At 44.8% G+C, this 25,247-nt stretch overlaps 1 protein-coding gene across 8 annotated transcripts in view; it reads right to left on the bottom strand.

Moving 5' to 3' along the window:
• The window catches only part of LOC139375134 (bridge-like lipid transfer protein family member 1), a 129,452-nt gene that overhangs the window by 2,969 nt on the left and 101,236 nt on the right, over positions 1-25,247 (bottom strand). For 3 of the 8 annotated variants that reach the window (XM_071116621.1, XM_071116623.1, XM_071116626.1), the window contains 16 exons: positions 23,602-23,791; positions 22,952-23,113; positions 22,671-22,807; positions 22,310-22,508; positions 21,995-22,198; positions 21,606-21,782; positions 12,939-13,079; positions 12,477-12,722; positions 7,456-7,609; positions 3,390-3,547; positions 2,970-3,159; positions 2,589-2,806; positions 2,188-2,439; positions 1,895-2,098; positions 1,595-1,789; positions 1,276-1,410 (listed from right to left, as the gene is read on the bottom strand). In XM_071116621.1, coding sequence (XP_070972722.1) covers positions 1,276-1,410; positions 1,595-1,789; positions 1,895-2,098; positions 2,188-2,439; positions 2,589-2,806; positions 2,970-3,159; positions 3,390-3,547; positions 7,456-7,609; positions 12,477-12,722; positions 12,939-13,079; positions 21,606-21,782; positions 21,995-22,198; positions 22,310-22,508; positions 22,671-22,807; positions 22,952-23,113; positions 23,602-23,791 — 2,962 coding nt within the window. Of the gene's footprint in view, positions 1-1,275; positions 1,411-1,594; positions 1,790-1,894; positions 2,099-2,187; positions 2,440-2,588; positions 2,807-2,969; positions 3,160-3,389; positions 3,548-7,455; positions 7,610-12,476; positions 12,723-12,938; positions 13,080-21,605; positions 21,783-21,994; positions 22,199-22,309; positions 22,509-22,670; positions 22,808-22,951; positions 23,132-23,601; positions 23,792-25,247 lie in introns of all 8 variants that reach the window. The other 5 variants (XM_071116622.1, XM_071116625.1, XM_071116618.1 and 2 more) reach the window with 3 other exon arrangements.

Below are 25,247 nucleotides of genomic sequence, written 5' to 3'. Positions count from 1 at the left end.
CTAGAGCAGTGATGTTTTGGGGCTGTAGCTGGGCAACACAGACTTTCAACTCCCTCCAAAGATTTTCTATGGGGTTGAGCTCTGGAGACTGGATAGGCCACTCCAGGACCTTGAAATGCTTCTTACGAAGCCACTCCTTCGTTGCCCGGGCGGTGTGTTTGGGATCATTGTCATGCTGAAAGACCCAGTCACGTTTCATCTTCAATGCCCTTGCCGATGGAAGGAGGTTTTCACTCAAAATCTCACGATACATGAGATTCGTCCTGGTCCCTTTGCAGAAAAACAGCCCCAAAGCATGATGTTTCCACCCTCATGCTTCACAGTAGGTATGGTGTTCTTTGGATGCAACTCAGCATTCTTTGTCCTCCAAACACGACGAGTTGAGTTTTTACCAAAAAGTTATATTTTGGTTTCATCTGACCATATGACATTCTCCCAATCTTCTTCTTGATCATCTAAATGCTCTCTAGCAAACTTCAGATGGGCCAGGACATGTACTGGCTTAAGCAGGGGGACACGTCTGGCACTGCAGGATTTGAGTCCCTGGCGGCGTAGTGTGTTACTGATGGTAGGCTTTGTTACTTTGGTCCCAGCTCTCTGCAGGTCATTCACTAGGTCCCCCCGTGTGGTTCTGGGATTTTTGCTCACCGTTCTTGTGATCATTTTGACCCCACGGGGTGAGATCTTGCGTGGAGCCCCAGATCGAGGGAGATTATCAGTGGTCTTGTATGCCTTCCATTTCCTAATAATTGCTCCCACAGTTGATTTCTTCAAACCAAGCTGCTTACCTATTGCAGATTCAGTCTTCCCAGCCTTGTGCAGGTCTACCATTTTGTTTCTGGTGTCCTTTGACAGCTCTTTGGTCTTGGCCATAGTGGAGTTTGGAGTGTGTCTGTTTGAGGTTGTGGACAGGTGTCTTTTATACTGATAACAAGTTCAAACAGGTGCCATTAATACAGGTAACGAGTGGAGGACAGAGGAGCCTCTTAAAGAAGAAGTTACAGGTCTGTGAGAGCCAGAAATCTTGCTTGTTTGTAGGTGACCAAATACTTATTTTCCACCATAATTTACAAATAAATTCATAAAAAATCCTACAATGTGATTTTCTGGATTTTTCCCCCTCATTTTGTCTGTCATAGTTGAAGTGTACCTATGATGAAAATTACAGGCCTCATCTTTTTAAGTGGGAGAACTTGCACAATTGGTGACTGACTAAATACTTTTTTGCCCCACTGTATAGTGTGCTGCTGCTGTTGACATTTCAGGGGCTCTCACCCTTCTCTTTTTCCTTCAAATAGGCAGAGACCAGGTCGTGCAGAAACATGATGAGCTCGGCGTCCATGGTGACACATATGTGGTCTGTGAACTCAGTCACCACGCTGCACTCCACCTTGGGCTTACTGTTGGAGTCTGAAACAGAGGGGAAACAACAGAGTCATTCCAACAAAGATATATTAATGGGAACAAACTGAAAATGACAAATATTATTGGAGGACAATACAAGTGGACTTCAACAACAACGTTGCCCCTAAATATATACCATTGCTAATTGTGGTCTGTTCATACTGGTGGACCGAATACCAACTGAGCCTACCAGTCAAGGAGGGTTCGTCTGGATCCTGAACATGGATGGACTTGAAGTCCAGCTGCATCCTGGGTAGGGCAAAGATGGTCTCTGTCTCATGGTTATAGCTGGATGAGCCTCGGAAGCTGCTTAGCAGGCTAGAACTCTTGGAGGCAGCCCCACTCTCTGTGTTGTTGGCGTCCACGTTACGCAAGAGGTATAGCTCTGGGGAACAGGATACATTAGAATGAGGCAGGCGTCTTGAGTACATTGGGTCAAGGGAAACAGTAGACCGTGTATATAACATTGGTAGAATTTAGTAGCCTTTACCCTCATTCCTCATGGCAGTCACATAATTGAACCATTCTTTGACTGTGGCTACACCGTGAGGGGGGTTTTCGTGCCGGCGACGGGTGATTTTGGTGATGGTGGCCATGGGGCTCTCTAGTGCTCCGCAGGGTTTGGTTACCATGGTGTTGTGACCCAGATGAAAATCCAATGTCTGCACGATATAAGTGGAGTCATCAGTGGAGCCTGATTGGATAAAAAATAGGTTGATGTTAGAGGTATTTTGGGGACTTGCTTTAGCCCACATCCCCCTCTCTGTCTCTTGAAAGCCTTACCATCCTCCAATATCTTCTGAGCCTCGGTCCAAAAGGCTATGTTGGGCTCCTCCAGGTGGAATAAGGCCCAGGACTTGGAGCGGAAGTTGGGCCCATGGAAGCAGGCCAGGGTCATGTGGTTGCCATGGAGACTCATGGAGCCACCCAGTTGCACGGCGTCCTCTGGGAGAGGCATCTGGAAGAGGGAGATGTGGCATCCAGCGATCACCTTCAGAACCCCAGGCCAATGACGATGGTGGGCTGCATCCATGTCTGGGAGAGAGAGCAATGACGAGAGTGAGAAGGAGTAATGACGATAGAAGAAAAGGGACGAAAGAGAGAGGAAAGGGGAGGAGCAGGGGAAAGAGCATTTCGATCGAAACCAAAAGAAACCCAGGAAACCAGTGATAACGGATTTTTACATAGCTCTGCAGCTTCTTTCTCGATGTTGATGACCGGCGCCTTCGGGGGCAGGTAGGGGACTGGACCCCATGTGGACAACGCTCGTTTGCTGGTGTCAAATTGCTGGGTGAAAAACTCCTGCAGCTTCATCCCGATCTTAATGAGGTCGGGGGTAGTGGAGCGCGAGATGATCACTTGGAAGATATCCCACTGCAAGTCACCATGGACAAAGATCTCACTGGAGAGGGGAAAGGATAAGTAGAAAGAGAGGCAGAAAGGGAGAGCGATGGGATAGAAAAAAGGAGGGAGTGAGTGAGAAATGGTCAGAAAATTAGAACAGACAAGAATGTAGCCACAGGGGTTTTGGTTATACATTTTCTGTAGTAGGCTAGCTTATTTACCTTTTCTCTGATAGGCTGGTCTCAACAGTGCACAGGTTGACCTTCCACTCGTCCTGGAGTTGCAGGTCTGCGTTGCTGAAGATGCCCATGAGGATGCTGGAGCCCATGTAGTCCACACGGGCCTCCGTGGAGCCCATGGTGATCTGGATCTTATGGCTGGGCTGCTGGTTGGGGTGCTCCGAGATGTGTGCTTCAACAAACAAATATGTTTTGTTAGGTGCGGCAGAGAGATCTCCCTGTCAAATTCTACTAGTTTGACAGGGATGTTTAAGTTGGAGCTGAATTTGTTCATCATTTAAACGCCAAGACCCGAGGCTAGAGTACAATATTTGACATCCATCACAATGTATTTGGAATTGCACAAAAAGTGAACAGTACATGCCAGTGGCTTAATACATTATTTATCATCCCTGTACTTACAGACCATCTCCAGGGTGTTGACATCTATGTTGCCCCCCACCACGCCGCCTTTAGAGTCCAGTTTGGAACGACCCAGGCCCACGGACATGCTGATCTCTCGGTCTCGGTTACTACCCACTGACAGACGACCCTGACTCTTCAGCCCACTGGTGGTCCAACTAGAGGTAAACAAGAGCAAGGGGAAACAGTTCCACCCACCTCCTCATGAATACGTAACATCTGCTTTCTAGGAGGCATTGTTTTGTTAAGGGTTATATGTAGAATTGTTCAGTTTTTATATAGCTTGTCAGATACAGATACGCTCGTCTTATGTGGCAGGGCTTGCAAACTATTACAGACTACAAAGGGAAGCACAGCAGCGAGCTGCCCAGTGACACGAGCCTACCAGACGAGCTAAAACACATCTATGCTTGCTTCGAGGCTAGCAACACTGAGGCATGCATGAGAGCATCAGCTGTTCCGGCTACACTCTCCGTAGCCGAGAGAGGCTGGTAATGGCTCACATCAACACCATTATCCCAGAAACCCTAGACCCATTCCAATTTGCACCCCAAACAGATCCACAGATGATGCAATCTCTATTGCACTCCAGACTGCCCTTTTCCCACCTGGACAAAAGGAACACCTACGTGAGAATGCTATTCATTGACTACAGCTTAGCGTTAAACACCATAGTACCCTCAAAGCTCATCACTAAGCTAAGGACCCTGGGACTAAACACCTCCCTCTGCAATTGGATCCTGGACTTCCTGACAGGCCACTCCCAGGTGGTGAGGGTAGGTAGCAACACATCTGCCATGCTGATCCTCAACACTGGAGCCCCTCAGGGGTGTGTGCTCAGTCCCCTCCTGTATTCCCTGTTCACCCACGTCTCCATGGCCAGGCACGACTCCAACACCATCATTAAGTTTGAAGACAACACAACAGTGGTAGGCCTGATCACCGACGACGAGACAGCCTATAGGGAGGAGGTCAGAGACCTGGCCGGTGGTGCCAGAATAACAACCTTTCCCTCAACGTAACCAAGACTAAGGAGATGATTGTGGACTACAGGAAAAGGAGGACCGAGCACGCCCCCATTCTCATCGACGGGGCTGTAGTAGAGCAGGTTGACAGCTTCAAGTTCCTTGGTGTCCACATCAACAACAAACTAGAATGGTCCAAACACACCAAGGCAGTCGTGAAGAGAGCACGACAATGCCTATTCCCCCCCAGGAAACTAAAAAGATTTGGCATGGGTCCTGAGATCCTCAAAATGTTCTACAGCTGCACCATCGAGAGCATCCTGCATCACTGCCTGGTACGGCAATTGCTCGGCCTCCGACCGCAAGGCACTACAGAGGGTAGTGCATACGGCCCAGTACATCACTGGGGCTAAGCTGCCTGGCATCCAGGACCTCTACACCAGGCGGTGTCAGAGGAAGGCCCTAAAAATTGTCAAAGACCCCAGCCACCCCAGTCATAGACTGTTCTCTCTACTACCGCATGGCAAGTGGTACCGGAGTGCCAAGTCTAGGGCAAAAAGGCTTCTCAACAATTCTTACCCCCAAGCAATAAGACTCCTGAACAGGTAATCAAATGGCTACCTGGACTATTTGCATTGTGTGCCCCCTCCCAATCCCTCTTTTACACTGCTGCTACTCTCTGTTTTTTCATATATGCATAGTCACTTTAAATATACGTTCATGTACATACTACCTCAATTGGCCTGACCAAACAATACTCGCGCACATTGGCTAACCGGGCTATCTGCATTGTGTCCCGCCACCCACCAACCCCTCTTTTACACTACTGCTACTCTCTGTTCATCATATATGCATAGTGACTTTAACCATATCTACATGTACATACTACCTCAATCAGCCCGACTAACCGTTGTCTGTATGTAGCCACGCTACTTTTATAGCCTCGCTACTGTATATAGCCTCACTACTGTTATTTTTCCACTGTCTTTTTACTGTTTTTATTTCTTTACTTCCCTATTGTTCACCTAATACCTTTTTGCACTATTGGTGAGAGCCTGTAAGTAAGCATTTCACAGAGAGGTCTACACCTGTTGTATTCGGTACACGTGACAAATAAACTTTGATTTGATTTACAGGGGTTAAAACAAAAATAAATCCCAAACTTAAGTCGATCTCAGATTGTCTGGGGCCAAGTTAACCTCCCCTTTCATGTCATGGCCATCATACCTTAAACAAGTTAAATGTAACTAAATGTAAATCAAAAATGTAGTTATTTATCATGAGGGCACAAGCTCAAGTACACAGTACAAATACAATAAAAATATGAAATATTTTATATGATGTATTTCCTATTCAACAAAACTGTACGAATAAGGCTTGAAATTACTTATATGCTTTCTAAATGTAGTATAATCAAATTATAAAACGACTAACTATAATATTTCACCTTATAACTGTAAAATACATATTTGTATGTTTAGTGTTAGAGAAAATGTGCATATTTTCGAAAGGTCTCTCGATCAAAACGTCTGCCCACATCACTGTGAACATCTCCCTGAACTCGTTAGGAACTTGCCTTTCATCTCATATTAATATTGTCTGTCTATGACAAACAGAAAGTGTTTTTTTGTTTAAAATCTATGAATTATTTTAGATTAATGGCTATAAATCAAGCTGCACTGTAGCGCTGAATGTGCTACAGTGATGAAACCACTTGCCCCTGCTATGCTAGGACGTAAGGCTTGCAGGCATGTGCTTGGACAGTCAGAAGAGCAAATTAAATGGTAGGAGGGACATCCCAGTTTCAAGTGGTTTGAGATTTCACATCCCACATAACACTAGCAGAACTACGCAAGTCCCCTAAACAGAGGACTTTACATTCAAGAGGTTAAGGGAAAGATGATAATTTTGTACATGTATAAACTACGAGCGTGACAAATTCCAGTCCCTTTGCTTAGGGGTTCCAGGGTCCTACCTGGGGTCCTATTTAAAAGGACTGAGAAGCTCAGTTCTGGTGACTATTCGACTCCAAAATTTATGAAAATGTATGAAAATAAACTTATGCTGACATCATCAGAAAAATAGTTAGAAACGGGCCCAATAACTAATTGGTAAGAATTATGTTACAATTATTTTAGCATATTGGACCATGCATATAGCCTATGCATGGCCTATATTATTAGATGTGCTATTAGCAATAAGCATCATCACCTGCAGCCCAACTTATGAAGCATAGTGCCTATATTCAATTTACATAGACAAACCCCATGCTTCAGCCTATCTGCATTTACCCCATTGGACACAACATCCTGTTTGTATTTTTTTTAATAAATTATTATTATTTTATTATAAATATGAATATTGAAATAATGATAATTTTTTGTTTGTCTCTATTAGAAAGTATGTCGTTGCCCTTTTAAGACGACATTTCCCCCCTTTAAGAGCTCTGTTGTGCAGCTGCGCCTAAACCATGCTTGAAATTCCGGTTGTAAAAATGCATTTGTAAAACAATTACAAATAACGAAATTGAAGAAGTAGAGAAATAATTGCAATGTAAAACTGGGATCCCCAGTTTTTTTAAACACATGCCAAAACTGCTTTCATTTGCCAGCAGCTACAGTAGGCTACACACCGGTGTCTGAGTTGAGCGCTGCTGTGGGGCGCATTATAGACTATATAATTCCCTTAATCTGAACATCGGGAATATATCTCCCCGGATATTTTTATTGCCTCTCCAGAACCCATATCACGGAAATTCATTGCAGTGACAGAGAACTTTAACCCCTGCAGATATAAACATTAGGTAATGTGCTGATATGAATTAGATGGAATAGACAATCTGTGTACTGAAACTGGCCCCTAGCGTGTGGAACAAGGCTCTCGAACCCTGTTCCTGGAGAGCTACTGTCCTGCTGGTTTTCACTCCAACCCTAATCTAACGCACCTGATTTTATAATTAGTTTGTAAATAAGCTGAATCAGGTTAATCACAACTGGGGTTGGAGCTTAAACCTACAGGATGGTAGCTCTCCAGGAATAGGGTTGGAAAGCCCTGGAGTAGAGTAGAGTGTGTTGCGTGAGAGGGGAAAAAGGGAGACCTACGTGTTGTTGCCCATGACATTGCTCATATTCATCTGGACGTTGAGCTGCTTCAGGTTGATGGCGAACACCACTAGTGTCTCCCATGGGGTCCCTTGGGGGCCGGCTGCCTTGCCGTTTTTATTGAACGACGGCGTGGACGTCTTGGTCACAGAATCTATATGGAAGGGAAATGTATGATGTAACGACATTCTCCCCAAAGCTACAGTGGGGAGAACAAGTACAGTGCCTTGCGAAAGTATTCGGCCCCCTTGAACTTTGCGACCCTTTGCCACATTTCAGGCTTCAAACATAAAGATATAAAACTGTATTTTTTTGTGAAGAATCAACAACAAGTGGGACACAATCATGAAGTGGAACGACATTTATTGGATATTTCAAACTTTTTTAACAAATCAAAAACTGAAAAATTGGGCGTGCAAAATTATTCAGCCCTCCTTAAGTTAATACTTTGTAGCGCCACCTTTTGCTGCGATTACAGCTGTAAGTCGCTTGGGGTATGTCTCTATCAGTTTTGCACATCGAGAGACTGACATTTTTTCCCATTCCTCCTTGCAAAACAGCTCGAGCTCAGTGAGGTTGGATGGAGAGCATTTGTGAACAGCAGTTTTCAGTTCTTTCCACAGATTCTCGATTGGATTCAGGTCTGGACTTTGACTTCGCCATTCTAACATCTGGATATGTTTATTTTTTAACCATTCTATTGTAGATTTTGCTTTACGTTTTGGATCATTGTCTTGTTGGAAGACAAATCTCCGTCCCAGTCTCAGGTCTTTTGCAGACTCCATCAGGTTTTCTTCCAGAATGATCCGGTAATTGGCTCCATCCATCTTCCCATCAATTTTAACCATCTTCCCTGTCCCTGCTGAAGAAAAGCAGGCCCAAACCATGATGCTGCCACCACCATGTTTGACAGTGGCGATGGTGTGTTCAGCTGTGTTGCTTTTACGCCAAACATAACGTTTTGCATTGTTGCCAAAAAGTTCAATTTTGGTTTCATCTGACCAGAGCACCTTCTTCCACATGTTTGGTGTGTCTCCCAGGTGGCTTGTGGCAAACTTTAAACTACACTTTTTATGGATATCTTTAAGAAATGGCTTTCTTCTTGCCACTCTTCCATAAAGGCCAGATTTGTGCAATATACGACTGATTGTTGTCCTATGGACAGAGTCTCCCACCTCAGCTGTAGATCTTTGCAGTTCATCCAGAGTGATCATGGGCCTCTTGGCTGCATCTCTGATCAGTCTTCTCCTTGTATGAGCTGAAAGTTTAGAGGGACGGCCAGGTCTTGGTAGATTTGCAGTGGTCTGACACTCCTTCCATTTCAATATTATCGCTTGCACAGTGCTCCTTGGGATGTTTAAAGCTTGGGAAATCTTTTTGTATCCAAATCCGGCTTTAAACTTCTTCACAACAGTATCTCGGACCTGCCTGGTGTGTTCCTTGTTCTTCATGATGCTCTCTGCGCTTTTAACGGACCTCTGAGACTATCACAGTGCAGGTGCATTTATACGGAGACTTGATTACACACAGGTGGATTGTATCTATCATCATTAGTCATTTAGGTCAACATTGGATCATTCAGAGATCCTCACTGAACTTCTGGAGAGAGTTTGCTGCACTGAAAGTAAAGGGGCTGAATAATTTTGCACGCCCAATTTTTCAGTTTTTGATTTGTTAAAAAAGTTTGAAATATCCAATAAATGTAGTTCCACTTCATGATTGTGTCCCACTTGTTGTTGATTCTTCACAAAAAAATACAGTTTTATATCTTTATGTTTGAAGCCTGAAATGTGGCAAAAGGTCGCAAAGTTCAAGGGGGCCGAATACTTTCGCAAGGCACTGTATTTGATACACTGCCGATGTTGCAGGTTTTCCTACTTACAAAGCATGTAGTGGTCTGTAATTTTTATCATAGGTACACTTCAACTGTGAGAGACGGAATCCAAAACAAAAATCCAGAAAATCATATTGTATGATTTTGAAGTAATTAATTTGTATGACATAAGTATTTGATACTTTAGAAAAGCAGAACTTAATATTTGGTACGGAAACCTTTGTTTGCAATTACAGAGATCATAAGTTTCCTGTAGTTCTTGACCAGGTTTGCACACACTGCAGCAGGGATTTTTGCCCACTCCTCCATACAGACCTTCTCCAGATCCTTCAGGTTTCGGGGCTGTCACTGGGAAATACGGACTTTCAGCTCCCTCCAAAGATTTTCTATTGGGTTCAGGTCTGGAGACTGGCTAGGCCACTCCAGGACCTTGAGATGCTTCTTACGGAGCCACTCCTTAGTTGCCCTGGCTGTGGCTGGGTCTTGCTGGAAGACCCAGCCACGACCCATTTTCAATGCTCTTACTGAGGTGAAGGAGGTTGTTGGCCAAGATCTCGCGATACATGCCCCCATCCATCCTCCCCTCAATACGGTGTAGTCGTCCTGTCCCCTTTGGAGTAAAGCATCCCCAAAGAATGATGTTTCCACCTCCATGCTTCACTGTTGGGATGGTGTTCTTGGGGTTGTACTCAGCCTTCTTCTTCCTCCAAACACGGCGAGTGGAGTTTAGACCAAAAAGCTCTATTTTTGTCTAATCAGACCACATGACCGTCTCCCATTTCTCCTTTGAATCATCCAGATGGTCATTGGCAAACTTCAGACGGGCCTGGACATAAGCTGACTTGAGCAGGGGGACCTTGCGTGCGCTGCAGGATTTTAATCCATGACGGCGTAGTGTGTTACTAATGCTTTTCTTTGAGACTGTGGTCCCAGCTCTCTTCAGGTCATTGACCAGGTCCTGCCGTGTAGTTCTGGGCTGATCCCTCACCTTCCTCATGATCATTGATGCCCCACGAGGTGAGATCTTGCATGGAGCCCGAGACCGAGGGTGATTGACCGTCATCTTGAACTTCTTCCATTTTCTAATAATTGCGCCAACTGTTGTTGCCTTCTCACCAAGCTGCTTGTCTATTGTCCTGTAGCCCATCCCAGCCTTGTGCAGGTCTACAATTTTATCCCTGATGTCCTTACACAGCTCTCTGGTCTTGGCCATTGTGAAGAGGTTGGAGTCTGTTTGATTGAGTGTGTGGACAGGTGTTTTTATACAGGTAACGAGTTCAAACAGGTGCAGTTAATACAGGTAATGAGTGGAGAACAGGAGGGCCTCTTAAAGAAAAACTAACAGGTGCCGGAAATCTTACTGGTTGGTAGGTGATCAAATACCTACAGTGGGGCAAAAAACGTATTTACTCAGCCACCAATTGTGCAAGTTCTCCCACTTAAAAAGATGAGAGAGGCCTGTAATTTTCATCATAGGTACACTTCAACTATGACAGACAAAATGAGAAAAGAAAATCCAGAAAATCACATTGTAAGATTTTAAATGAAATTATTTGCAAATTATGGTGGAAAATAAATATTTGGTCACCTACAAGCAAGATTTCTGGCTCTCACAGACCTGTAACTTAACCTGTATTAATGGCACCTGTTTGAACTTGTTATCAGTATAAAAGACACCTGTCCACAACCTCAAACAAGACCACTGATAATCTCCCTCGATCTGGGGCTCCACGCAAGATCTCACCCCGTGGGGTCAAAATGATCACAAGAACGGTGAGCAAAAATCCCAGAACCACACGGGGGGACCTAGTGAATGACCTGCAGAGAGCTGGGACCAAAGTAACAAAGCCTACCATCAGTAACACACTACGCCGCCAGGGACTCAAATCCTGCAGTGCCAGACGTGTCCCCCTACTTAAGCCAGTACATTTCCAGGCCCGTCTGAAGTTTGCTAGAGAGCATTTGGATGATCCAGAAGAATATTGGGAGAATGTCATATGGTCAGATGATACCAAAATATAACTTTTTGGTAAAAACTCAACTCGTCGTGTTTGGAGGACAAAGAATGCTGAGTTGCATCCAAAGAACATCATACCTACTGTGAATCATGGGGGTGGAAACATCATGCTTTGGGGCTGTTTTTCTGCAAAGGGACCAGGACGACTGATCCATGTAAAGGAAAGAATGAATGGGGCCATGTATCGTGAGATTTTGAGTGAAAACCTCCTTCCATCAGCAAGGGCATTGAAGATGAAACGTGGCTGGGTCTTTCAGCATGACAACCCAAACACACCGCCCGGGCAATGAAGGAGTGGCTTCGTAAGAAGCATTTCAAGGTCCTGGAGTGGCCTAGCCAGTCTCCAGATCTCAATCCTATAGAAAATCTTTAGAGGGAGTTGAAAGTACGTGTTGCCCAGCAACAGCCCCAAAACATCACTGCTCTAGAGGAGATCTGCATGGAGGAATGAGCCAAAATACCAGCAACAGTGTGTGAAAACATTGTGAAGACTTACAGAAAATGTTTGACCTCTGTCATTGCCAACAAAGGGTATATAACAAAGTATTGAGATAAACTTTTGTTATTGACCAAATACTTATTTTCCACCATAATTTGCAAATAAATTCATTAAAAATCTACAATGTGATTTTTCCCCCTAATTTTGTCTGTCATAGTTGAAGTGTACCTATGATGAAAATTACAGGCGTCTCTCATCTTTTTAAGTGGGAGAACTTGCACAATTGGTTGCTGACTAAATACTTTTTTGCCCCACTGTATGTCATGCAATAAAATGCAAATTAATTACTTCAAAATCATACAATGTGATTTTCTGGATTTTTGTTTTACATTCCGTCTCTCACAGTTGAAGTGTACCTATGATAAAAATTACAGACCTCTACATGCTTGGTAAGTAAGAAAACCTGCAAAATCGGCAGTGTATCAAATACTTGCTCTCCCCACTGTATGTCTAAATTAGAGAGAGTTAATCCAAATCTAAAAGTGTCAAAGAGTACACACTAGCTCAAGTATAAATGAGGGATATAGTATTCATTCATTATTCCTACTGCATTTTAAGCCTACGTTGTGAAAATAATCTCTACACTAAACTAAAAAAAACAGCTATAACACCGCTTTAATCCGATCGTGTCGTTCCTCGGTGTTGTTGAGCACTCATTTTTGAGCTGGTACCTCTTCTGGGGGCGGAGGAATCAGAGACGCTCCTGGTGCGTCCGGGGGCTGGGGACTTGAGGTGGGAGGACAGGCCCCCGGGGGACATGTTACTCCCAGTGGAGTGGTCAGAGAACACGTTGGGGGACTGAGGCATGTACTGCCCAGTGCTACCATCCCAGGTCCTCCAGTAGGCTTTACGGCTGGATTCTGGTGACAGGTGCTGGGTCATGTTCTCTACAGAGTCCGGGGTGGTAGGACCCGAGGCTGGAGGAGAGAAGCAGGTTGAGGTAAAGGGCATATTTTCAAATGTAAACACAGGTTTGGGAAAAATGCATACTGTTTTAAAGGTCACCGACATTAGCAGAGTTGGAGATTGAAAGGGAACAGAGTAAAAATGTTGATCAATTATTGCATGAGGAAAATGGAGCCATAAGTGTGCAAAGGCCTATTAAGGAGGTGTGTATTTCCCAACATCCCAACCTGTTGGCATGTTGATGGTCTGGTCTCCCAGGAAGAGGCGTCTGGCGATGCTGCGCCGGTACCAGGCTCTGGGGAAGGCCAGGATCTCACTTAGCCTCCGCATGTCATACTTAAAGGAGGCCGAGCCAATGTCACACACAGCTGAGAAGAGAGAGAAAAAACACTCAAAGTTGCCAGGAATCTAAGTTTCTGTGGAGGGGAATTGAAAATGGATCAGCTTTAGTGACAAGATATACAGTCACATTCAAAATATTACAAATACTAAACTATATTGGATGTAGGGCTGTGACGATTATGGAATTTGGGGTAACAATAAATTATCATGCAAATAGCCACGTTATTGTCATGTCTTTTTTTAACCCCCTTTTCTCCCCAATTTCATGGTATCCAATTGGTAGTTACAGTCCCGTCCCATCGCTGCAACTACCGCAGGGACTCGGGAGAGGCGAAGGTCAAGAGCCATGCGTCCTCCGAAACACAACCCAGCCAAGCCGCACTGCATCTTGACACAACTCCCACCCGGTCGCGTCCAGCTGCGACAGAGCATGAACTCGAACCAGGATCTCTAGTGGCACAGCTAGCACTGCAGTGCTTTAGACCACTGTGCCACTCGGGAGGCCTATATCTGTTATTTTTGTTAAAATGTTTTGAGCTTGTAATGAATCTTTGAAAATTTGCTACGACATAACTAATGAATACATCACAGCTTTGGTTACACTGGTTTTAACTGCTTGGAAATTATGCTTCTCATCCCGACCCTGCCATTCTGTTCGTAAAATGTTTACAAAATGGACCAACCATGTTAAAATGAAAAACTGCTATTGGGTAAACTACAGTGCATTCGGAAAGTATTCAGACCCCTTGACTTTTACCACATTTTGTTACAGCCTTATTCTAAAATATTTTTGTTGTTGTTGATCAATCTACACACATTACCCCATAACGACAAATCAAAAAAAGGCTTTAATATTTTTTTGCAAATGTATAAAAAATGTAAAACTAAAATATCACAATTAAGTATTTCAGACCTTTTAATCAGTACTTTGTTGAAGCACCTTTGGCAGCGATTACAGCCTCAAGTCTTCTTGGGTATGACGCTACTAGCTTGGCGCACATGTATTTGAGGAGTTTCACCCATTCTTCTCTGCAGATCCTTTCAAGCTCTGTCAGGTTGGATGTGGAGCGTCGCTGCACAGCTATTTTCAGGTCTCTCTACAGATGTTCGATCGGGTTCAAGTTTGGGCTCTGGCTGGGCCACTCAAGGACATTGAGTGAGACTAGTCCCGAAGCCACTCCTGCTTTATCTTGGCTGAGTGCTTAGGGTCGTTGTCCTGTTGGAAGGTAACCTACACCCCAGTCTGAGGTCCTGAGCGCTCTGGAGGTTTTCATTAAGGATCTCTCTGTACTTTGCGCCGTTCATCTTTCCCTTGATCCTGACTAGTCTCTCAATCCCTGCTGTTGAAAAACCCACAGCATGATGCTGCCACCACCATGCTTCACCGTAGGGGTGGTGCCAGGTTTCCTCCAGACGTGACGCTTGGTATTCAGGCAAAATAGTTCAATCTTGGTTTCATCAGACCAGAGAATCTGGTTTCTCATGTTCCGAGAGTCTTTTAGGTGCCTTTTGGCTAACTCCAAGCGGGCTGTCATGTGCCTTTTACTGAGGAGTGGCTTCTGTCGTCCCACTCTACCATACAGGCCTGATTGATGGAGTGCTACAGAGATGGTTGTCCTTCTAAGACAGCCCCCCACACCTCTCTGATTCAGAGGGGTTGGGTTAAATGCAGAAGACACATTTCAGTTGAAGGCATTCAGTTGTACAACTGACTAGGTATCCCCATTTCCCTTTGTGGAAGGTTCTCCTATCTCCACAGAGTTACTCATGGAGCTCTGTCAGAGTGACCATCGGGTTCTTGGTCACCTCTCTGACCAAGGCCTTTCTCCCCCGATTGCTCAGTTTGGTCGAGTGGCCAGCTTTAGGAAGAGTCTTGATGGTTCCAAACTTCTTCCATTTAAGAATGATGGAGGCCTCAGGTGTTCTTGGGGACCTTCAATACTGCAGGCATTTTTTGGTACCCTTGCCCAGAACTGTACCTCGACACAATCCTGTCTCGGTTTTTGCTCTGACACACACTGTCAACTGTGGGACCTTACATAGACAGGTGTGTGCCTTTCCAAATCATGTCCAGTCAATTGAATTTGCCACAGGTGCACTCTTAAGTCTCAATTAAGTTGTATAAACATCTCAAGGATGATCAATGAAAACAGGATGCACCTGAGCTCAATCTCGAATATCATAGCAAAGGGTCTGAATACTTATATAAATAAGGTATTTCAGTTATTTTTTTAAATACAAAAAACAGTTTTCGCTTTGTCATTATGGGTTATTGTGTGAAGATTGATGAGGAAAATGTTTTATTTAATACATTTTAGATTAAGGCTGTAACGTAAGATTATGTGGAAAAAAAGGAAGAGGTCTGAATACTTTCCGAATGCACCGTATATATATAAAGTTGAATCCCCCTTCTCCTAAAAATGAATGTATAAAGACAATATATTTTTGGTTCGTTCACGGTTACCATCCATAATTTGTCACGTGAGCCGAATACAACAGTGAAATGCTTACTTCCAAGCCCTGACCAACACTGCAATTTTTAAGTAAAAAAATAGGTATTAGGTAAACATTAGATAAGTAAATAAATAAAAAAACAAGCAGTAAAATGACAGTGAAAATAGCAGTAGCAAGGCTATATACAGGTGGTACCGGTACAGAGTCAATGTACGGGGGCACCGGTTAGTCGGGCTAATTGAGGTAATATGCACATGTAGGTATAGTTAAAGTGACTATACATAGATGATAAACAGAGAGTAGCAGCAGCGTAAAAGAGGGGGTTGGCGGGTGGGGGGTGGCAGGTGACAATGCAAATAGTCTGGGTAGCCATTTGATTACCTGTTCAGGAGTCTTATGGCGTGGGTGTAAAAGCTGTTGAGAAGCCTTTTGTTCCTAGACTTGGCGCTCCGGGAACCATACGGTAGCATGGCAAGTGGTGGCTGGGGTATTTGACAATTTTTAGGGCCTTCCTCTGATACCGCCTAGTGTCGAGGTCCTCGGTGGCAGGCAGCTTAGCCCCAGTGACTATCCTCTGTAGTGCCTTGTGGTTGGAGGCCGAGCAGTTGTGTAGTCTGCAAACTTAATGATGGTGTTGGAGTCATGCCTGGCCATGCAGTCGTGGGTGAACAGGGAGTACAGGAGGGGACTGAGCACGCACCCCTGATGGGCTCCAGCATTGAGGATCAGCTTGGCAGATGTGTTGCTACCTACCAACACCACCTGGGTGCTGCCTGTCAGGAAGTAAGGATCCAGTTACAGAGGGAGGTGTTTGGTCCCAGGGTCCTTAGCTTACTGATGAGCTTTGAGGACACTATGGTGTTGAACGCTGAGCTGTAGTCAATGAATAGCATTCTCACGTAGGTGTTCCTTTTGTCCAAGTGGGAAAGGGCAGTGTGGAGTCTGTTTGAGCGGTATGCAAATTGGAGTGGGTCTAGGGTTTCTGGGATAATGTGACCAGCCTTTCAAAGAACTTCATGGCTACGGACCTGAGTGCTATGGGTCTGTAGTAATTTAGTCAGGTTACCTTAGTGTTCTTGGGCACAGGGACTATGGTGGTCTGCTTGAAGCATGTTGGTATTACAGATTTAATCAGGGACATGTTGAAAATGTCAGTGAAGACACTTGCCAGTTGGTCAGCGGCCTTGTGGATGTTGACCTGTTTAAAAGTCTTACTCACGTCGGCTACTGAGAGCGTGATCACACAGTTGTCCAGAACATCTGATGCTCTCATACATGCCTCAGTGTTGCTTGCCTCGAAGCGAGCATAGAAGTGATTTAGCTCGTCTGGTAGGCTCGTGTCACTGGGCAGCTCATGGCTGTGCTTCCCTTTGTAGTCTGTAATAGTTTGCAAGCCCTGCCACATCCGACGAGTGTCGGAGACGGTGTAGCACGATAAAATCTTAGTCCTGTATTGGCGCTTTGCCTGTTTGATGGTTCGTCAGAGGGCTTAGCAAGATATACAGTGGGGCAAAAAAGTATTTAGTCAGCCACCAATTGTGCAAGTTCTCCCACTTAAAAAGATGAGAGAGGCCTGTATTTTCAGGTACACTTCAACTATGACAGACAAAATGAAAAAAGAAAATCCAGAAAATCACATTGTAGGATTTTTAATGAATTTATTTGCAAATTATGGTGGAAAATTGCTCCCAGCCTATAGACAGAGACTAAAACAGGAAGCACCCGCGCTCAGGTCTGTTCAACGCTGGTCTGACCAATCGGATTCCACGCTTCAAGATTGCTTCGATCACGTGGACTGGGATATGTTCCGCATAACGTCGAACAACAACATTGATGAATATGCTGATTTGGTGAGCTAGTTAATTAGCAAGTGCATCAGTGATGTTGAACCCACAGCGACTATTAAAACATTCCCCAACCAGAAACCGTGGATTGATCTCAGCATTCGCACAAAACTGAAAGCGCGAACCGCTGCTTTTAATCAGGGCAAGTTGGCCGGAAACATGACCGAATACAAACAGTGTAGCTATTCCCTCCGTAAGGCAATCAAACAAGCTAAGCGTCAGTATAGAGACAAAGTGGAGTCGCAATTCAACGGCTCAGACACGAGAGGTATGTGGGCAGGGTCTACAGTAAATCACGGACTACAAAAGAAAAACCAACCACGTCGCGGACCACGATGTTTTGCTCCCAGACAGACTAAACAACTTCTTTAATCGCTTTGAGGACAATACAGTGCCACTGACACGGCCCGCTACCAAAACATGTGTGCTCTCCTTCACTGCAGCCAACGTGAGTAAAACATTTAAACGTGTTAACCCTCGCAAGGCTGCAGGCCCAGACGGCATCTCCGGCCGCGTTCTCAGAGCATGCGCAGGCCAGCTGGCTGGTGTGTTTACGGACATATTCAATCAATCCTTATCCCAGGCTGCTGTTCCCACATGCTTCAAGAGGGCCACCATTGTTCCTGTTCCCAAGAAAGCTAAGGTAACTGAGCTAAATGACTACCGTCATCATCAAGTGCTTTGAGAGACTAGTCAAGGACCATATCACCTCCACCCTACCTGACACCCTAGACCCACTCCAATTTGCTTACCACCCCAATAGGTCCACAGACAACGCAATCGCCATCACACTGCCCTAACCCATCTGGACAAGAGGAATACCTATGTAAGAATGCTGTTCATCGATTACAGCTCAGCATTTTACACCATAGTACCCTCCAAACTCGTGATTAAGTTGGGTCTCGACCCCGCCCTGTGCAACTGGGTCCTGGACTTCCTGACGAGCCACCCCTAGGTGGTGAGGGTAGGTAACAACATCTCCAGCCCGCTGATCCTCAACACTGGGTCCCCACAAGGGTGCGTTCTCAGTCCTCTCCTGTACTCCCTGTTCACCCACAACTGTGTGGCCATGCACACCTCCAACTCAATCATCAAGTTTGCAGAAGACACTACCATGGTAGGCTTGATTACCAACAACGACTTGACGGTCTACAGGGAGGAAGTGAGGGCCCTCGTAGTGTGGTGTCAAGACAATAACCTCACACTCAATGTCAACAAAACAAAGGAGATGATCGTGGACTTCAGGAAACAGCAGAGGGAGCAGCCCCCTATCCACATTGATGGGACAGTAGTGGAGAGGGTGGAAAGTTTTAAGTTCCTCGGCGTACAAATCACAGACAAATTGAAATGGTCCACCCACACAGACAGCGTGGTGAAGAAGGCGCAGCAGCGCCTCTTCAATCTCAGGAGGCTGAAGAAATTCAGCTTGTCACCAAAAACACACAAACTTTCACAGATGCACAATCGAGAGCATCCTGTCGGGCTGTATCACCGCCTGGTACGGCAGCTGCTCCGCCCATAACCATAAGGCTCTCCAGAGGGTAGTGAGGTCTGCACAAGGACACCTACAGGACACCTACATCACCCGATGTCACAGGAAGGTCAAAAAAATCATCAAGGACAACAACCACCCGAGCCACTGCCTGTTCACCCCGCTATCATCCAGAAGACGAGGTCAGTACAGGTGCATCAAAGCGGGGACCAAGAGACTGAAAAACAGCTTCTATCTCAAGACCATCAGACTGTTAAACAGCCATCACTAACATTGAGTGGCTGCTGTCAACATACTGACTCAACTCTAGCCACTTTAATAATGGAAAAATTGATGTAATAAATGTATCACTAGCCACTTTAAACAATGCCACTTTATATTATGTTTACATACCCTACATTACTCATCTCATATGTATATACTGTACGCTTGTGTGTATAAGGTAGTTGTTGTGAAATTGTTAGGTTAGATTACTTAGATATTACTGCATGGTCGGAACTAGAAGCACAAGCATTTCCCTACACTCGCATTAACATCTGCTAACCATGTGTATGTGACAAATAAAATGTGATTTGATTCGACACAACAGTGGTAGGACTGACCACCGACAACGACGAGACAGCCATTAGGGAGGAGGTCAGAGACCTGGCCGTGTGGTACCAGGACAACAACCTCTCCCTCAACGTGATCAAGACAAAGGAGATGATTGTGGACAACAGGAATAAGAGGACCGAGCATGCCCCCATTCCCATCGACGGGGCTGCAGTGGAGCAGGTTGAGAGCTTCAAGTTCTTTGGTGTCCACATCACCAACAAACTAACATGGTCCAAGCACACCAAGAGTCGTGAAGAGGGCAGGACAAAACCTATTCCCCCTTAGGAGACTGAAAAGATTTGGCATGGGTCCTCAGATCCTCAAAAGGTTCGACAGCTGCACCATCGAGAGCATGGTTGCATCACTATCTGGTATGGCAACTGCTCTGCCTCTGACCACAAGTCACTACAGAAGGTAGTGTGAATGGCCTAGTACATCACTGGGGCCAAGCTTCCTGCCATCCAGGACCTCTATACCAGGCGGTGTCAGAGGAAGGCCCTAAAAATTGTCAAAGACCCCAGCCACCCCAGTCATAGACTGTTCTCTCTGCTACCGCATGGCAAGCGGTACCAGAGCGTCAAGTCTAGGTACAAGAGGCTTCTAAACAGCTTCTACCCCCAAGCCATAAGACTACTGAACATCTTATCAAATGGCTTCCCAGACTATTTGCATTGCCCCCCCCCCCCCCCCCCCATACTCTGTTATCATCTATGCAAAGTCACTTTAATAATTCTACCTACATATACATATTACCTCAACTAACCTGTGCCCCTGCACATTGACTCTATACCAGTCACCCCCCCGCATATAGTCTTGCTATTGTTATTCTACTGCTGCTCTTTAATTACTTGATACTTTTATTTCTTATTCTTATCCAGATTTTTTAAAACTGCATTGTTGGTTAGTGGCTCGTAAGTAAGCATTTCACTGTAAAGTCTACTACACCGGGGCATGTGACTAATACAATTTTATTTGACATTTTATTTGATTATTACTTATAAACAAAATATCTTTATCTGAGCAATTATATTAGTATAAAATAATATTAAGCATACAATATGGCTTAGTATTTGTATTATTTATTACAGGTGTAACAGTACCGAATGTGTATATATCCAAAATTAAAAACACTAAGCCTATAGTCTATGCCTACACTGCATTGTATGCCGAGTAAATCTGTGCAAAAAAAACATTGTAGTCTATTCCATTAAAACAACTAGAGCCTATGCGCACGTTGTAATCAAAACAGTAATCTTAATTTGCACATTTCAAACTATCCTTTTGTGAGGCGCAGCTGGGAACTAGTTCTATACCAAGGCGAATGGTGGGGTTGATAAACCAGAATTGGAGGATCCTCCATCATCGTTTAAATCTCCAGTTTGGGAACATTTTGGCTTCCCAGTAGAATATTTTTTTTTATTAAACTTAGTAGGAAATCAACTAACTGTATTGAATTTATTAGAACATTCATTCATTTGACCAAGATGATAATAAGACATGAAAAAAATGCTAAAGTGATTTGTATTTTCCTTCAACTTTCTGAAAAGGCAACAGCGTGGAAATGCCCCTGTCTGTGTGTGTTTGTCTGCCACTATGTAGCTGTTAGCGATGATGCCAATGACAACCGTCTTTTGGTAGATGTAAAGGCTTTCCTAAAAACCTTCTCAATTAAAGTGGAACTGACAGCATTTTAGCAACATGAAATCTTTTTTTGTTTTTAAACAAGCTAGCACATTTTCACACATTCATAGAATGTTTGGGAATGACGTAGGGCAAGGCATTTGTGAAAATTTTTGCGCAATATAGAGTGGGAAAGCGGCAGTGAGTTTGGACAATTAATAGACACAGCGGTTTTATATATTTTGGGTTAGTTTCATGTCTTTTTCCAAAACAAAAATGTACTACAGTAAGTATTGGCATTTCATTTCCCTGCAGTACCAAAACCGAACCGTGGACCCAAAACCACAATACAGACCGAACAGTGAGATTGAAGAAACAATTACACCCCTATTATTTATTTAATACAGTCATTTTTTGCTCATCTCTTTTAAGTGTGGCAATAATTTGGGACGTTACTATACATAACATTCCCATTTGGAAGACCAAAGACTTCTTTCAGATTAGACTGTTTCCAACCATTAAACCTGTTCCAAGAGCGGATGGGGCACCTGAGATATTGATAAGGGTGGTGTCCATCTTGCCTCCCTTGCCAGGTACAAAGCTCTCAATGAAGGTGGGTCCTCCGGTGCGTCTCATTCTGGACAGGCTGACCTTGACAAACTCCAGGTTGATGCTGAGGGAATCCTTCCTCCCAGTCACAGAGGACGGCTCCTCATCCACTGTACCTTAAAGGAAAGAACAGATATGAGACGAGACTTCATAGCGCTGTTATAATGCTGACGGATGGAAGTCTGAACAACCCTGTATCACTATGAGGCATGCTGTACAGCGAGGTTGGTAGACTACACTGCAATTATAATGCACAGGAATAAAAATAGGCTTTAGAATATATGAATACATTTTCAGGATGATAAACTTTCACCACACTTTTCCATACCTAGAGGTCCTGGGCCTGGGGGCAGCCCTGTGACGGCAGACTTCTGTTTCCCTGCACCGTAGGGGTGGAACACGTAGAGAGAGAAGTCTGACATGCAGGCGGTGAAGCTGAGCCCTGAGGAGTTGCTTGGGGGGGAGGTGAGGTCTGACTGGCTGCTGCTGTGACGGGTCCGGCCCAGAGGGCTACCGAGAGATGGAGAGGGACCTGGAGGTTAGATCAAAGAGGTGTTATATTATGGACTAGATAGATTTAGAAAATGAAATGCAGCCACTCACACATCTATAGGTTGCTTTACAGGTGCATTGCTATCCATACCTCCTTTCATAGGGGGCGGTTTGAGGATGTGTTGGCTCGGGGGGGTGGAGGAGGGTGGGTGTGGGCTGTCGGTAGGTTGGGTGCTGGATGGAATCTCCATTTCACCGCGATTAGAGGAGAATACCAGGTCTAGAGATGGCAATTTCAGCATACATTCTACTCTGGACATGGGCAAGCAGCTGAAGCGGATCTGAGAGGGCTAGAGACAGTCAGATTATAAAACTTTTGTGTGTGGGGTCTCAGGGTCTGGACATTGTGACAGCAAAACATACTCATTTAAAACACTCATATTGTACAATGGCGAACAGAGTGACATGAGCTTTGCGAGCCATAGTAAGGTGGGCAATTTGAGGTAGGTTACCTGTACTCTCACGTAGACCACCACGTCCACAGGGAAGGAGGAGTAGGCAGAGGTGGAGGAAACCAGGGAGGTGGTGGACTCCTCCAGGGGATCCACTGGCTCAAACTGGCCTATGTCCTCCTCCTGGGAGTTCACAGCTGAGACACACACAGACAAAACAGGGTCAGATTTGAGCAACGGTCTAGTATGTTGTTGGTCATTTAGGCCCAGCAACCCCATTCTAACCATCTCTCTCCCACGGCAAACAGGCGATGGATTTGCAATTAAATGACCCTACATACCAGTGTAGTTCCTTTCCACAGTGGTGATTGGAATGGTCTCCAAAGCTTTCTCCAGGAAGTCCAGAAGACAAGGGCTGATGACCATCTCCTCTGGGAGGGTCTGAAGGGCCACCCAGGCGTACAGCTTGGCTGTCTTCACCCCACCACTACCCTTGCCTTTGGCTGCAGAGGACACATGATCTGAGTTTGACAGGGTCACACAAAGCTTCACTACTTACACCAACATTGGTAATTACAATATGCTGTGTTTAGTGTGACCCATTACCTAACTAGTGATGGACTGAAACACATAGTGGGGCAAACTTATCAAATGTTCTTTCATTTACAGAACTTTCTGGTTCCACCTTTTATGTTTTCTTTCATCTGGAGAATAACAGTTTTTAATAAAACAGCCCCTTTATCTATCCACCCACTACGTGTCTGAAACAAAATGATTAAATTAATTATTCTTAAAACATTCCAACACAGAAATGCCAATCGTCTTCAACATTCACAGATCAAAGCCTTGGACACGACTACACAAGCATGCATTACATTGATTGGGTGGGTTGATTGAGGATGTCTATGGCCATGATGGAGATGTGGCGCGTTACTGTAGGTCAACACAGAAGGTGAAAGGGCATGCAAGTAATAATGAGAGCTCTCAGTACCTGATGGTAGAGGTGGGGGTGGGAGAGGAAGGAGCGTGTTAGTCTTGCTTTGGGCAGCATTGGGAGGGTTGTGAGGGCCGCTATCTTTCATACCATACAGCTTGGACTCTTTGGAGAGGGTGCGGGGGAGGGAGGATCCTCGCGAGGCATTGGGTGACTCAGTCTTCATGGTCTTGGAGTTGTAGTGCAACTGGGGTTGGAGGAAATAGAAAAATGGTTACTAAGGATGTGCAACATTCCTTTTCAAGACAATTTAATATGTATCTACATACATGGGCTCCGATACGATACAGGAATGATAGGTTGAAGTTTGAAACGGCACGATGCGGTCTGATTAGAGGAACGAATCGGTGAGATTCGGTTCAATGTGATTCGATGCACTAACATTAGTTGCATAAACATTCATTTTCCATTCTAAATTAAATCTGCTGCTGATGGAGCTCATGAGCTGAAACTGTCTGAGCGGATTTGTCTTGTGTGTGTGTGTGTGTGTGTGTGTGTGTGTGTGTGTGTGCGTGTGTGTGCGCTTTTCACACACAACAGTGTCTAGGGTTTTTCAAGAATAGTGCAACAAACAAAAAACATCCAGTTAGCGGAAGTCCTGTGGGCGCAATACATCAGTGGTGTGCAGAACAGCATCTTGGAACGCACAACTTGTAGAACCATGTCACGGATTGGCTACGACCACACTGGGTTCTACTCCTATGAGCTAAAACCAAGAAGATGTGGGCGGCTCAAGTGGGCACACAATCACCAACAATGGACAATTGAGGAGTGGAAAAACTTTGCCTCGTTCAATGAATCCCAGTTCCTGTAGCATCATGCTGATGGCAGAGTCAGAATTTGGCTTAAGCAGCATTAGTCCATGGCCCTACCTACCTGGTGTCAACGGTACAGGCTGGTGACGGTGGTTTAATAGTGGGGGAAAGTTTTCCTGTAGTTGTGGCTATTTAACATGATAAATGACTAAAGTGGGCTATTCAGCAGCCTGATGGTCTGGGGGTAGGTAGAAGCTATTAGCCAGACTGGTCCTGTACTACCCACGTCTGAGTGATGGAAGTGGGGCAAACAGGCTGTGGCCCAGGTCCCTGATGATCTTATTGGCCTTCCTGCGACACCTGGTGTTGTATGCAATGTTCCCTCAATTTTATTTCATGACTGAGCAAATTTGAACGTTTGGAAAATTCTGTGCAACTTCCACCGTGCGTTTACTGTGAACACTGAGGCTGTACCCACTAAGTTAGTTTTAAAAGTGGTCAAGTAGGCTACTGTGGCTATTTGACCATAATGTAGGCCTACCAGAGTGGTCTACCATCTTAAACAATGGAGAAAATGCATCCCATAACATTTTAACATGGAAATAGCTGTTCTGTCGTTCAGCCTACAGTTGCAGCCAATGTGTGGTGTTCAAGCTAGGCCTACATTCCATGAGACTTTAGAAAAAACCTGCAGGGCTTGACATGAACCTGTTTATCCACTTGTCCTTTAGACAAGCAGGTGACTGAAAATGTTGTTGTGTTGTTTGATGCACCATTATTCCCATACCATTATTACAGAGAATCAGACAAATTATTCTACCCTGTGCCAATTGGCTACTTAGCTTATTCAAGCCTGTCTCAAAATACAACACTGCCCATTTAAGACAA

This window comes from Oncorhynchus clarkii, chromosome 19 (assembly GCF_045791955.1).
Source record: "Oncorhynchus clarkii lewisi isolate Uvic-CL-2024 chromosome 19, UVic_Ocla_1.0, whole genome shotgun sequence".
NCBI classification, from domain to species: domain Eukaryota; kingdom Metazoa; phylum Chordata; class Actinopteri; order Salmoniformes; family Salmonidae; genus Oncorhynchus; species Oncorhynchus clarkii.
Note: the sequence above shows the minus strand (reverse complement) of the source record. Positions and strands in the feature narration are given on the sequence as shown.